General features: G+C 39.8%; 1 protein-coding gene across 1 annotated transcript in view; it reads right to left on the reverse strand.

Moving 5' to 3' along the window:
* Window positions 1–2,001: 2,001 nt before the first annotated feature.
* Window positions 2,002–15,304, reverse strand: part of PM20D1 (peptidase M20 domain containing 1) — a 50,986-nt gene continuing 37,683 nt past the window's right edge. The window contains exons 11-13 of the mRNA XM_074222506.1: window positions 9,247–9,415; window positions 5,533–5,632; window positions 2,002–3,972 (exon numbers count right to left, since the gene is read on the reverse strand). Coding sequence (XP_074078607.1) covers window positions 3,843–3,972; window positions 5,533–5,632; window positions 9,247–9,415 — 399 coding nt within the window. The 3' untranslated portion in view covers window positions 2,002–3,842. The remainder of the gene's footprint in view (window positions 3,973–5,532; window positions 5,633–9,246; window positions 9,416–15,304) is intronic.

The raw sequence follows: 15,304 nt of genomic DNA on the forward strand, positions 1-15,304 counted from the left end.
TAGAGCATCAGTCTGGGGAACTTGAGTTCAAATCTGACCTGAAGACACTTACTACTTAGCTGTGTGACCTTGCACTTAACCCCATTGACTTGCAAAAATAAATAAAGGTTTTAACTTTTCTTACAATTTCCCTTTCTATCTCCCCTTAATTCTAATTTCTCTTACACAAAATGATTAATGTATAAATTTGGGATGACAGTGGATAAAGCCCTGTCCCTGAAGTTAGGAGGACCTGGGTTTAAATTATATCTCAGACACTTATTAGCTGTGTGACCTTGGGCAAGTCACTTAGCCCTCTTTGTCTCACATGGAATGCTAGTCATCCTGTTTCATGTCTGGCCAGTGGATCCGGATGGCTCTGGAAGAGAAAGTAAGGCTGGTAACTTGGCACAGTAACTCCCTTACTTAAATCCAGTTCATGTGCTTGTTATGGCACTTTGCCTCCTTTCAGCTTCTACCTACTGATCCCAGTTTGATCTGCAGAACTTGAGTTGGAGGCAGGAACTGTGTTTTCCCCTTTTTCCTATCTGTCTGGGACCAGAGATAGAACTCGATGTCCAGAGTGGGCATGAGAATGCTATGGATTGACTTGGTTGCCTTTGCTGTCATCACCATGGGAACAAATTGAGACCGAGTAGATTGATCTCTTGAGTGGGATCAAACCCTTCTGCTCCTTCACCAACAAGGGTTTCCAATTTTCCAGGACTCTCCTTGTGTTTATATGCTGCATCTCCTCTTTTGTCTCTCTCTCTCAAACTATAATCTCTTTTGGTTTCTTAAAGAATACAGAGAGGGTGGGAAGGTGGTATCCTTGGTGACACATCTAATCTTCATTTTGGACAGTGGAATGGGTGGGTGGGTGTTATTTGGTACAGTTCCCCAGACCTAATCAGTTTCTCATTGGCTCAAGTCATTTTGGGCCAGGTCTTTTGACTGGAATATTTCTATGCAAAAGCCCCCAGGGAACCCGTGGGATTGGAATGTGTTTTCTCTGAGCCAGAATTTGCAATTCCTTCTTCCCTTCCACACACCCCCTTCTCCAGCTTCTCACTCCTTGGGTGGGAGCTCAAAAAAACATTCCTAAAACTAGGCAGAGAGCAAGAAGTGTCTCCCTAGCAGTCCTTCTCATAAACATTGTCAGGGCTCCAATCACAGTCTAGTCCTCAACCCACCCAGGAACTGGATCCAAGACCTGGATGGACTCATGATGCAGAAAGGAGAAAGAACCCTACACCTAGAAACAGAAAACAAGAGGAACTGGTAGGAAAGGGAAGAATGGTATGTGGAGACCTTGTGGGGAATGCTAGGACAAAGGTAGGTCATAGGGAAGAAGAGAAAGGCCAATAACATTGTTGCAGAGATGTGAATCAAATCCCAGAGCAGAATAACCTTTTTCAATCAGCATTTCCATTGGGACACTACCATTAGACATCTGGTCTCTTGGATACCATCTCATCCCCAACACAGGCTGTCCAGGACTTTTTTCAACTATAGAAGAGTCAAGTCTACTACTGACACCCCTGAACTGAAATCCAGAAAATGGAAAAAAAAACTATTGGAGTCAATCCATTATCTTCTTCACCTTTGCTGCCTATCCTGGAATCTGGATCTTAAGAGATCATCTTTTTTCCAAGGATTGTTAAATCTGGGGTCTGTGTACCCCAAAGATTTCCAGAGATTTGAGAATTTGAATGGATAAAAAGTGACATCTTCATTTTCACTAATCTCTAATTGAAATCAAACACTCCAGTTATTAAAATTATAGTACTTCAAAAAAATACTAGCCAAGTAAAAGATCCTATGACACAAAAAAAGTAAGAATCCCTGATCTAGACCAACTTTCCCATTTCACAGATGAAGAAATTGAGGACCAAAGAGTTCAATGACTTGACTAATACTTCACTGGGAGTAAGTGATAGAACTCCTGATTCCAGATTCTCCTTGATTCCAGGACAAGTTAATATATACACATATATACATATATATATATATATGTATATATATATATATATATTTATTTTTTTTTGCAAGGCAGACAGGGTTAAGTGACTTGCCCAAAGCCACACAGCTAGGTTAATTATTAAGTATCTGAGACCAGATTTGAACCCAGGTACTCCTGACTCCAGGGCCGGTACTTTATCCACTACGCCACCTAGCCTCCCTGAGTTAACATTTTCTAAACTAATGTGATTCCCTTTGGGGTGAACTCCAAAGAAATGGTCCAAGGGTGGGGGAGAAGTCTTGGGTAAAAGGATTGAGTACAGAGGCCAGATAAGAGTGTCAGTATGTTGATATCATTTCTTGCTCCATTGGAGCTCTGAGGAGTTTCTGGCAGTCCAATCCACTAACCCCAGGGAAGGTCTGTGCTTGGCTCAAATAAAGAGAGCTTCCCTTAACCCAGCCCCCTCTACACTTCCCTCCATTACCCTAACGACCCAGTGATCCACAAAGAGCAGCTCCCAAATCAGGACAAATAGCACCAGTGCTTGCAGGCCCCCCACCTGGTTGTCATGGCAGATTCAAATTTGCTTACAAGAGGAGAGTTAGAAGCTTCCTCCCTTCCCCTAACAGAGGCCAATATCCTACTTCCAGCCATGTTTTATCATCTAAATTAGAATACCCTAAACACCGTTTCTTCTTTCTAGACCCCAGAGTCCCCCTCCCCCTGCCTTTGATCAGATTCAATCAGGCCATGGGGTTGGACCAGGGCCGGGGCCCTGCTGGCTAGCGGCTCAGCAGAGAGACTGGGGCCATGAGGGCGCTTGGACCCTCCCCTTTGGGAATACAAAGTGGGGTGGGGGAAGGTGAGGCTGTGCCAGGGGAATGTTTCCGCAGATTAGCGCTGGCAAGGGTGCAGAGAGCAGGGGCAACAGTGGAAGGAACAGGAGGGAGCAAAACCCCAGGCCAAGTGGGAGGGAGGGGAGCAACACAGGGAAGCTGGGGGCAGCCCAAGGACAGGAGGCCCTTCCTTTTCTCTCCCTAGTCCAAGAATCAGGTCTCACTTAGGCTCTGGTCTCAGTGCCCTTGCTCCCTCCCAGGACTATTCTCTGTTTCTGACCCTACCCTTTGGGTATCCCCTGGCCAGAGCCAGGCCTTTGTTTCTCTAATAGGTGATCAGAGGTAGAATCCTCATCAGCAGGAACTAAGTTGCAGGATACTGATCACTTTATTTTAACACATATTAGTTTGGCTTGTTTCATATTTGGGTTTCTCCCAGCACAAGGGGAAGAGGAAGAGGGAAAGGGAGGGAGAGAGAGGGATACAAGAGGAGGAGGAAAGTACATAAGAGGGTCAGAAACTGGGGATCCTAGGAACAGAACAACAGAGGAAAGGATGTACTTGAAGTAGTTGTGTGTAGAATAATGCCTACAAATGAAAATCTTTACTAGGAAAAAAAATTGACTATGTGCCTGATGCCCCAGATCTGAAAGTTAGCAGTGGGGACATCAGAAAGCCATACTTCATGGTAGTGATGAGGTGAGCAAAGAGGTATTAGGGATCAGGCTAAAGCTGCCTACATTCACTCCCTCTTCCAGTCACTTGAACCCTTGCTTATGGAAAAATCTGGATTTGAGGCTGGAAAGCTGGCAGGGTGTTGCTTCATGGATTAGTTCCAAAGTCTCTTGTAAAATGCATTCTCTTCCCTCTCATTTTGCAGAAAGTCTGGGGAAATCTGTTTTAGGCAAATATTCAAATGAATTTGCATGATCTGAGTCTACATTAACCGAGGGGAGGAGACCTGCCAGAGTTGAGCAGGGAGAGGTAAAAAAAAATGGTGTGACCATTTTGGAGGAGGGTTTATCATCTCCCAGGAAAGACAGTTGGAAATAGTCACCATCTTCTCACAGCTCATGTTCAGCAGAATGAGGTGTGGGAATCTTCTCAATATCTGCATTCTGGATCAGTTCAAACAGGAACATCACCTGGGTCTCATAGTCTTTGACAGAGATCCTCTCATTTATGCCATGGAAACTGGGAAAGAGATATGGGAAGAAAAGTCATATTATATTATCTGCTCTGACACAAGCCTTATAGAGCCCTGACCCTGTAGTGCCAGAAGAGGAACCAGGAAGGAACTCTTTCTAAGGAATATACATGAGATTATGATCACTCCTCAGTGACTGTATTCCTAGATGTTTCTTTTAAACTTTGTTACATTTAGAAGACACATCCATTTGTAATATTAAAACTTTCCATCTAGGGAAACATTTCACAATTATCTGATCAATATTCATTGAAAACTATTTACAATTTGTATTCTTTAACCAATGATAGAAAAGTCACATAAACAATATTGATCTGGTGTGCAATCTTTCACATAAATGCAAATTGCTATCACTGGGTTATCAAATTTTCAAGCATAAACAGTATAAAGTCAGCCATACTAAGATAAGGCACTTTAGTAATGAACCACAAAGGTATATAAATATGAGAAGTCATAAGAGAAATATTTTTTAACATGCATCCTGTTCTAAGTTTCTGAAGCAATTCTATGGAATGTTAAGATGACCCTTGCTGCCCTCTCTCCCTTTCTGTACTTTGCTCTCCAGTGGGAAGACTCCCCTGCATTCATTAGGAAACTAGATATACCCAGTCTCAAAATTCCTCTCCTTCTTCCAGAGATCTCAAGTCTTGAGGAAAATAATTCATTTTGTAGAAAGTCTGGGAAAGTCTGTTTTAGATAAATGTTCAAATAAATTTGCATGATTTGAGTCTACATTAACTGAGGGGAAGAGATCTGTCAGAGTTGTGCAGGAATCAGTGGAGTCTGTCATCCTGGAATTAATTTTCTAAATAACTTTTAGGTAATTAATTGAGTTGACAATCATATCTTAGAATTCATAGTATTTGTTCTTCTAAGAGTTCAAAGAATTTCTCTCTTTTTGATCTTACATTCATATTCCAGCAAAATGGGTAAGAGCAGAAAATCCTCCAGTTTGGTGATAGAGACTGAGATGCAGAGAGTTTATATAACCTAATTTAGTGTATTAAAACAAAGATTGATATTAGACCTCAAGAGTTTTGAATATCTGAACTCATTCTATTCAACTTATCCTCTTACATAAATAAGATGCTTTAGTAGGACAAAGAACAGCTTTTATTCATTTTAATATTTCCTATAGTGATTAACACATGGAAGGATCATGAATTCGATGTAAAATGGTTCACCTTTTGGAATATTGCTGACTTTAGAGAAGCCTACATTTAGATCTGGAAGGAATAACTTATATGAAGTTACACAGTTGAAATCTTGTGATTTTAACGTGTCTTCTGCCTCCAAATCTAGTATATTCTTCACTTTCCCACAATACTTAATAAATTTTTGTTAAATGAATGCATCACTAAATGATTTCCTTTCTAAGAGAATTGACATGTCAATGCTAGGAAATACTGGAAAGGGGAAGACAGCTGGATTTATCCAGGTTTCCAGTTTTCCTTTACAAAACTTTATGCTCTTTTATTCCCTTGCAGGGATGGGGAGGTCATGGAAATATTACCTATCATCACACTGCCTCTTACTGCTTCACTCACCCCTTGAAGTCCTGTGGATTGAGATAGAGAGGGTTAAATCGATAGAGGCCTGTGGAGATGTTAGCATAGTGTCGGACATCAGTGTTACCGATACAGATTCCTAGGAGGAGAGAGACAAAAGGGACAACAGTCATGGCAGGGACCTAACAGATGGTTATGTCTAGAAATTTTTAGGAACCTGTGGCAGAGTCAGATTCCATAGCCACTGACCCATTCCCATTTCCATATTTCTCTCATATAATTTCTTTCTGAATAGGGGTCTGTGAATTTGTTTATGTATGCATAAACATATAAACACATGTGTATACATATATATGTGTATATATATATATATATCGAGAGAGAGAGAGAGAGAGAGAGAGAGAGAGAGAGAGAGAGAGAGAGAGATTCAACATAATTGGTTTCCTTTGTAATCCTATTTTAGATTATTCATTTAAAAACATTATTTTGAGAAAGGGGCCCTAAGCTATCACCAACCTATCAAAATGGTTAAGGACACCTGCTCTACACCTGAGCCAAAGTCAACAACTTGTTAAATACTTTGTACCAGCCTCCCCCCCTCCACTCCCTTCTCTCTTTCATCTTTATCCTATGTTTTTTCCTTGAACTTTTGTTCTTCCCTAGGTCTAGACTCTTCCCCTTTGCAATTTCTCAGCTACTGAATTCTTTTCCAACCTTTAAAATCCAACTCAGATAGCACCTCTGTAAGGGAATCTGTTCAGAATTATTAGGAGATAATGACCACTTTTTCTTCACAACTCAACTTGCTCACATCTCTTTTGCACAGTCAATAATATTTTATCCCCCCAAATGCATGTAAAATGAATTTTTTAACATTTGTTTAAAAAATTTTGAGTACCACATTCTCTTCCTCCTTCCTTTGTCCCTCCCTGAAAAAGTAAATCATTTGACACAGGTTATATAATCACATCTCTCTTATGCACTTATCATGTATCATTTAAAAATTATGGTTCTCTCTAGAACCATCCTAGACTATAAATTCTATGAGAACAGGGACTTTGTCTTATGTGAACTTTGTATCCCTCTCAGGGTTAGGCACAGTGCTCTGTAAATAGTGGCTATTTAAGAAATGTTTTGTCAAACAGAATTGCAGATTTTCCTTAAGATCATTAAAGTAAGATGCTAACTGGCAAAGTGGATAGAGTGCTGGACCTGGAGCTGGAAAGAGCTGAGTTCAAATGTAGCCTGGGAATTTACTAGTGATATGAATTTGGGTAAGTCTTAAACTCTGTTTGCCTCTGTTTCTTTATCTGTAAAATGTGGATAATAATAGTACCTCTTCCCAGAGTTGTTGTGAAAATCAAACTTGTAAAATGCTTTACAAACCCTGAGGTTTTAAATGTAAAGTTAAAACACTAACCTTTAAAATTTTATAAATGCTATCATAAGTAATGAATACAATGTCCTATTCCTCAGTTCCCAACTCTGGAGTCTCATTTCTAGTCATAGCTGTTGGAGAAAAGCTAAGTAGGCTCCATTCTTCCTACATTTGGGGAAGAGGGAAAGGGGAAGAAAGAATTGACAACCACTTGAATATTTCCCATTTAGGACAGATCTACTTGCCATCTCAGCTGCAGTAGACACTCACCTTAAAAATCTCTCTCTCAACAACTCTTTTTTGAAGAACACTATTGCTAAGAGTTGCAAAATCAACCCGGAAAGGGGATGGGAATTTCCTGGTAGTCTCATTCTTGGCATCCCCCTGGAGAGGAAGTTCCACTCAAATGGGGACTTCCTCCTTGAAACCTTCCCTTATTCCCATTGGTCACACAGTATTTCATTCTGTAATATAGTTCTGTATTTTAATAAGCTTTTGTATTGGACTTGGGATTTCCTTAGCAGAGGGAATTCTCAGTGAGGACATTATCATCACAGATTTTCACATATTTGGCAACTCAAGGTCTCAAGAGAGTTGCCTAGGGGCAATGAGAGGTTAAGAGACTTGCCCAGGTTCTGTTTGGTGAACCAAATGTGCCAGAGGTGAGAATGAAGCTAGATTTTTCTGACTCTGAAGCCAGCTCTTGATCTATTGCATTATATGTACAGAGTATCTTAAATCTTCCAAATTTTTGACATATAATAATCCCGAAAGGTGAAGAGATGTTCTAATCCTCATTTTATAGTTGAGGAAACTAAGGCCCAGAAGTACAAGTGATTTGTCCATAGTCATATAAGTAGTATCAGATGTGAGATTTCTAATACCCAACATCATACATTTTTTCTTTTAGAATTATCTGTTTTTCTGTGGTGTATATATGTATGTAATGGAATGCTATTGTTCTATTAGAAACCAGGAGGGATGGGAATTCAGGGAAGCCTGGAAAGATTTGCATGAACTGATGCTGAGTGAGATGAGCAGAACCAGAAGAACATTGTACACCCTAACAGCAACAGGGGGTTGATGATCAACTTTAATGGACTTGCTCATTCCATCAGTGCAACAATCAGGCACAATTTTGGGATATCTGCAATGGAGAATACCATCTGTATCCAGAGAAAGAATTATGAAGTTTCAACAAAGACCAAAGACTGTTACTTTTAATTTAAAAAAAAACCCCGTTATCTTATTATGTAATTTTGCTATCTCTTATACTTTATTTTTTTCCCTTAAGGATGTATCTCTCTCATCACATTCAACTTAGATTAATGTATACCATGGAAACAATGTAAAGACTAACAGACTGCTGTCTGTGGGGGGGATAGGGAGAGGGAAGCGAGATTAGGGGAAAAAATTGTAAAATTCAAAATAAATAAATAAATATTTTTTAAAAAAAGAATTATCTGTTTTTCCCAGAGAAAGAACTGATTGTATCTAAATATAGGTTGAAGCATACTTGTTAAACTTCTTTTGTTTTTGGGGGTATATCTATATTTTCAAAATATGACTATTATGGATATGTTTTGCAAGACTACATATTTTTAACTTATAGCAAATAAATTGCTTTCTCAATGAAGTAGGAAGAAGAGAGAGAATTTGGAAATTGAAGTTTTAAAACTGTATGTTAAAACTTGTTTTAATATATAAGTGGAGAAAATGAAATAAAATAGAATTATCTATTTTTGTGTCCTTTTTATTCATTATCAGGTTCTATGATGGCAGGGAATAGATCTGGTCAAAAGATTGTATCTTAGCATCAAGCAAGGAGCTCTGTGCTTACTAAATATGTGTTACTAAAGAAGTCCTTCCTTCATGTTAAATTTTGATGGCAATTTTGTGATACAAGTGTCTTTGCTTTGATTCAAAGTAGGAGAAAAATGGAAACATAGGTGAGAGTAGTCTAGATTTTGGGTTTTAGTCAATGTAAATGAGATGAGTTGGGGAGCCCTCTGCCTGGCTAGAGAATTCCAAACCTAGCTGTTAGTTTAACCTACCTGTTAACCTTGGGGGTTGGGGAACTGAGGCTCAGGCTGAGCAAGGACTGCTCCCTCAAGTGAGCAAAACCAGTTCTCCCCCTTCTCTCACCTCCAGGATTTATTGTTTCTGTCTCTTTCCTGTTTACTTTCTTCCTTCCAGTCTGATAGGAGAAAACAGTTATAGTTGAAAGATCCAGCTGGGCCAGGGGAGGAAGGGAGGAAGGTAGTAGCTGTTTCCAGGCATGAACAGCTGGAGTGAGGGCAAGGATTAAAGGGAAGTCTGAGAGGAAACCATTCCTGGCCACCTTTTCAAGTGGTCATCCTTTGTGAAGTCATTACCTGGGACAACAACAGAGATTTCTGGAAAGACATCTCTTATAGTCCTTCTGAGAAGCTGGTACCCAAAGGCCTCATTGTCGTAGGGACTCATGGGAAGGGGGTTAAAGGCAGTCAGTACTTCATACTTCACTCGGTTATCAGCCACAATATTCTGGATAATCTCTAGCACCTTTTGAAGAAAACATAATGGAATTAGGACTTCCACCCAAGCAACTTGGAATACAAACAGTACCGATCTTTGAGTGTTCAAAAGACTGAGTCAATCATTCAATCAATAATCACTTTTCAAATAATAATCATAATAATAAATGATGATGATGCAGTGCCAACTTGACAAGGCACTTTGCTATACCTGGAGATATAAAGACAAAAGTTGAAATGAACTCTGCCCTAAAAGAGCTTACATTCTAACAGAATTTGAGCCCTGGGAGGTAGGTACCCAAGAGCATCAGGGATTTGGTTTCTTTGCTGGACTCAGAATGTTCTTGATATGTGGCCTTGTTCTAAGGGCTGTGGATGTAGAGAGGAACTCAAAATCTAATAGAGGAAACAACATGCAAACAAGGATCAATTGGGAGTAGTCTCAGAAGGAAGGCACCAGTGTTAGGAAGGACTGGAGTGGAACGGTTTCTTGTAGAAGATGAGATTGAAGGTCACTAGGAAAGTGATGATAGATAGGTGCTATTATTATTGTTCCCATTTTACAAATGAGGAAATGGAGGCAAATGAGAGTTGAGTAACTTAAGAGTCCCACAAACTAATAAGTAGCTGAGGCTAGATTTAAATTCAGGTCTACCTGAACTTCAGTCCCTAGGCTCTATCCTGGATTCCACCTTTGTTGCCCAATTGATCAAATGAGAAAATTTTTGTGAAGTGCTTAGCACAGTCACATAGTTGATTTTTTTTTTGCAAGGCAAATGGGGTTAAGTGGCTTGCCCAAGGCCACACAGCTAGGTAATTATTAAGTGTCTGGGACCGGATTTGAACCCAGGTACTCCTGACTCCAAGGCCAGTGCTTTATCCACTACGCCACCTAGCCACCCCAACACATAGTTGATTTTTAATAGATACTAGTCCCTTCTCCTTTCCTCCCCTTACCTAACCTAGATCCACAAATCCAGTCCCTTCTGCCTAATAACTTGAAAAATGATGATATCCTGTTACCTATATTTTTCATTTAATCGAGTCTAGTAACTTTTCTTCTTCCTTAGCAACTACTCTTGTCCTCCCTAGGTCATCATGATCTCTAGGTCACAAGTGGAAACTTTGTTTTCTGCAAGATAACCTGAGTCTCTTGGTTAAGTCGTAACATCTCCTTGTCTCAGTTTCCTTGCAGTTGCAAAATGAGGTTTAACTAGAAGACCTCTGCGGTTCTTTCATCCCTCTAAATCTATAATCCTTTGATCCTGACTAGAATCTGGTCAAAAGGGCCTAACATTTAGGGGCAATGGGTAAAAGTTGTGGTAGCAAATTTTGGCATGATGCAAGGAAAAATGTCCTTTGAAGGGCAAGAGGGTTCTCAAGAACTGATCTGTGTGATTGTTGTTTTTCAGGCTGCACTCATTAGGGACATTATAGAGGAGATTCCTGTTCAGATTTAGGTTGTATTAGGTGATGCTTGAGGCCCTTTCCAATTTAAGAATTCTATGAATTCCAAGCGTTATTTGCAAATGAGGGCAAGCAGAGTTCCTGATTCCTCTTGAGGATAGAATGAAACTAATAGGGTAGAGATGATAGTGGAATATGAGGGGAAAGAGAAGAATGTGGATTAGACATCCAGAAAGAGTTCTAATGGTTTTGTACCAATGATTTTGTGGCATTTTCTTTTTTGGGGAGGGGAGAAAGGAGAAATGAGAGACTCTCACCTCTCTGCACTGGAGGGGGTGATAGGGGTTGTGTTGTCTCACCTTGAGGAAGAAGGATGGACATGATGACCTCTGGAGGACCTGTCCAATTCATGGGTGTCTCATATTAGTGATTAAAGGGTCATACAGTCTTATTTCCCTTCATTGGGGACCCCGGCTTCCTGTTTGTAACCAGCTACATATAGAATCAGGAAAATGATCTCAGCAGTCAAGACAGGGACTGGTGGGGGGAGGGGGAGGGGGGCATTAGACTAAGCAGACTTTCTTTGTTTCCCCTCTCTGAAAGTAATACAACTTGGTCTGAAGTTATCAGAACTTGCAACCCAAATCAACTAAGATGAGTGTGATAAGAGAAAACTTACAAAATCTAGTTTCAGGAGTCCCTGAGAAAAGAGGTCTATTGGAGATTCCACTGGAACTATCTTGGTATGGACCAAGGAGATGGTTTGGGGTGATCAATATCTCATTCATCCTTTTAGGGGTTTTATTGGCATTGGTACATTTTGGTTTTGGCTATGTTTCTGACCTAAGACTATCTCTGAGAAGGGAGGAATTACTGTATTCCTGGGGTTTGGATTTTCTCCAATATGAAAGAATCTAAGAACATTTGTAACCCCACCAACCTCCTCCATAGAAGGCAGATGTCATGCCCATTTCCTGAACCAAGCATGATTAGTAGCTGAATCCAAGGAGGCATCCTCATTGAATCCAACCTCAGCTGTCTTTTGTCTCTAATCTCTTATTCTCAAGGGCCACACATCTAGAGTTAAAAGGCACCTTGTAGGTCATCTAGTTCAACCATTTCATAAAACTCCTAGAGTTTTATAGAGTTTTCATAAAACCTCTTAAAAGTACCACAAGGTAGCAAGCAGTCAGGTATCCTGTCCAGTGTTGGCTCCACATCAATCACATTTACCCTGTTGTCACTTTCACTCTTTTTCAGTCCAGTTTCTCCTTAGCACCTATGTGACCTTGGACAAGTCACTTAAACTTTCAGCCTCTCTCTCTCTCTCTCTCTCTCTCTCTCTCTCTCCCTCCATATATATATATATATATATATATATATATATATATATACACACACACACACACACACACACACACACACACACACAAACATATATATATATATATATATATATATATATATATATATATATATATGTATATATACACAAACACATAATCTCCTTCCCCTGAACAGAGAATAAGGAGAAAACTAATGGCCTGGGACTCAGGAGACATGGATTCTAGCTTGCCATGCTTTCTCTCACTAACTTGCTGTGTGAAAATCAGGGTGATTCAAAGGAAAGAGCCCTGGATTTCATGTGTGGGGACCTGAGGATAAAAATGAACTCTGCTATTGACCAGTTGTGTGATAAAATATTTTAGTATCTCTCTAGTCCTTAATTTCTTCAACAATAAAATGAGGGAATTGATGATTTTGGAGGTAAAGTCAAGTTCCAAATTTATGTGCCTATGATGAATAGGAAACCCAAATTCCCTTTCTGGGCCTTGGAAATCTGTCAAATGGAGGGTTTAGAGAGTTGGTTTTTTAGGTCTTTTCCAAATCCAATCTATGATTCTATCCTATAAGTTCTTTTAAGGCAGAATAACATCTTATAGAATTTTGAGAGATGATTTTACTCTACAAGCAGATGCATCAAATTCAAGTAGTAAACTTCTGAAACAAATTAAAATGTAACAGAAATTTTTAACAAAATGAATACAAGTGTGACAAAACATAGACATGGCATCTAGACTAGATTACTGGCCCTGGAGTCAGGAGGATCTGAATTCAAAACTGGTCTTAGATTCTTACAAGTTGACTCTCCCCCAAAATACAAGATAAGTAATGTTAATGTGTGGGTTTCTACATCAGCATGTGGCCAGTAGAGATCCAGATTCTATTTGTGTTTGCTTCTACTGTTCTATATTATTATCAATAGGTCATTTGATCTTTGCCTGTATGCTTCCAGTGATGGGGTGGGGTTCACTTGTACCTCTTTTGCACACTCCACAGGATTCATAACATATAACAGGAGAAGGAATACATATTGTCTACTGAATGATCTTGTATAAGACACTTCTCTTGGCCTTAGTTTTCTTATCTAGGAAATGAGTGGGCTTGTGATCTCCAAAGTTCCTTCCTGCTTGTAGAATCTATGACTGAACAATCCAAGACAAAACTGAAATGCAGGAATTCAATGTAATGAGCAATAATCAGGAGCTACGGTGGATTCTTGGGCAATCATATCAAGAATGATTGTGTAAAATAAATCCTTTGTTGCTTCATTTACGTTGTTTTTGAAGAGAACTAATAACATCACAAGGGACATCTTGACTTTTTTTGTGAATTGGACTTGTCAGTCCCACTCTTTCTTCCAGAATCATCTAAGTCCAGTGGCAGGACAGCTGGCAAATGTTCCAGATGCATTGGGTAACCTTGGATCTTTGATGTCTAAGTTTCAAGCACTCTTCAGCTGCCTTCTTAGCCATTGGAACAAATTATTCTCATCTGCTCATTCCACTGGGTGAAGTCTTCACAAATATTTATGTTTTGCTAAAGACTTGTGAAATTGTACCTGTATGATTGCATTCAATTCTCCTACCACACTTTGGAAGCAGATGCTATTATTAATATTTCTTTATAGATAAGAAAACTGAGGATGAGAAAAGACAAAATACATAGTTAAAAGTGCCTGAGGCAGGATTTTACTTCAGATGTTCCTGATGCCAAGTCCATTGCCCCAACCACTCTGCCATCTAATTGCCCAATTTTGCAATTCCAATTTCCAGCTCTTGAGGAAGCTTTATATGGTGGTGATGGTATAGGGAAAGGATGTGGTTCATTGATGGTCTTCAGTAGTGGCTGAGGATTTTTTAAACAATGAGGGCTTTCCACAGGTGCCTCTGTGGTGGGGGAGGGGGTAGGAGGTGGGGGGGGGTGGAGCCTCACATGAGGATTTCAGAGTTTCATACAGATGAGTTTAGGAAGGAAGACCACTGTGGCCTAGGCATGGAGGAGAGGGAAGAGAGCCAAATCCAGGGTGATATTTCCATGGTCATGAGGTAAAGGCCCCAGCTGGGTGGAAAACATGTCCCTTGGAAAGGAATGGAAGGATGCTGGAGTGGGAGGGAACTGGTGGAAAGAACCTCAATTAGAGGAATTCTGGGATTTCCTGAGATAATGACTACCCCTTAGGGAGAAGTCAGCAGACTGGGGTCCTAGCTTCATCTAGATTTCTCTGTGGTGTGTGACTCTAGGCAAAGGACTGAATCCATTTTCCCATTTGTACAGTGGGGATAATCAGCTCACCAAAAAGGGAGGCCAAAACAAACAAACAAATAAAAATCAGACAGGAAAATGCCTTAAACTGTTAAAATGTGAGCCATTGAGGGCAACTGTTGTGGGTTTTTGCTTTTCTTTGTATCACCAGCACTTAATTCCATGCCTCCAACATAGTTGGTGCTTAGGATTTTTTTTTTTGCTTGATTTAGGAGAAAGGATGCTAGAGAAATTCAGTTAAAAACACAGTTCACAGTTGTAGATGCCTTGTGATTAAAGAACACCTTACCTTCTCTCATTTGATTCTTTTTTTCAGTTTTTTTAAAGGTAATAGGGTTAAGTGACTCGCCCAAGGCCACACAGCTAGGTAATTATTAAGTGTCTGAGGTCAGATTTGAACTCAAGTACTCCTGACTCCAGGGCTGGTGCTGTAGTGACTTGGAAATTGGCAAAGCCAGGACTAAAATTCTAGACTTTTGATTTGATGTATTCCCTGCTGACCCAAGAATCGCAATTTTAGATTATCTGTCATCATCAGGTCCAACCCCATCATTTCAGAGATGAGAAAATTAAATTCCAGACACTATGACTTGCCAAGATCACATTAGTAGTAAGTATCTAAGACAAGATTTGAAACCAGGTCATCTGATTCCAAACTCAGGATACTTTGCATTGTGTGGTGATGTCTCTCCCGATATTCTGAAAACGTGACTCATATTCCTTAAGAGATTCAAGGTAGTTTTGTTTTATTTTGCTTTGTTTGGCTCCATTTATGATTTTACTGGCATAGGAAAGTGCTGGTGAGAAAACTCCCTCTACAATGAAGGATGGCAGCTGCTCTGAGACTTTCAGATGGAAGAAGATACATAGAGAACATATAATGTTACATGTTTATATCACATGT

The sequence above is a fragment of the Macrotis lagotis genome, chromosome 2 (assembly GCF_037893015.1).
Source record: "Macrotis lagotis isolate mMagLag1 chromosome 2, bilby.v1.9.chrom.fasta, whole genome shotgun sequence".
NCBI classification, from domain to species: Eukaryota; Metazoa; Chordata; class Mammalia; order Peramelemorphia; family Peramelidae; genus Macrotis; species Macrotis lagotis.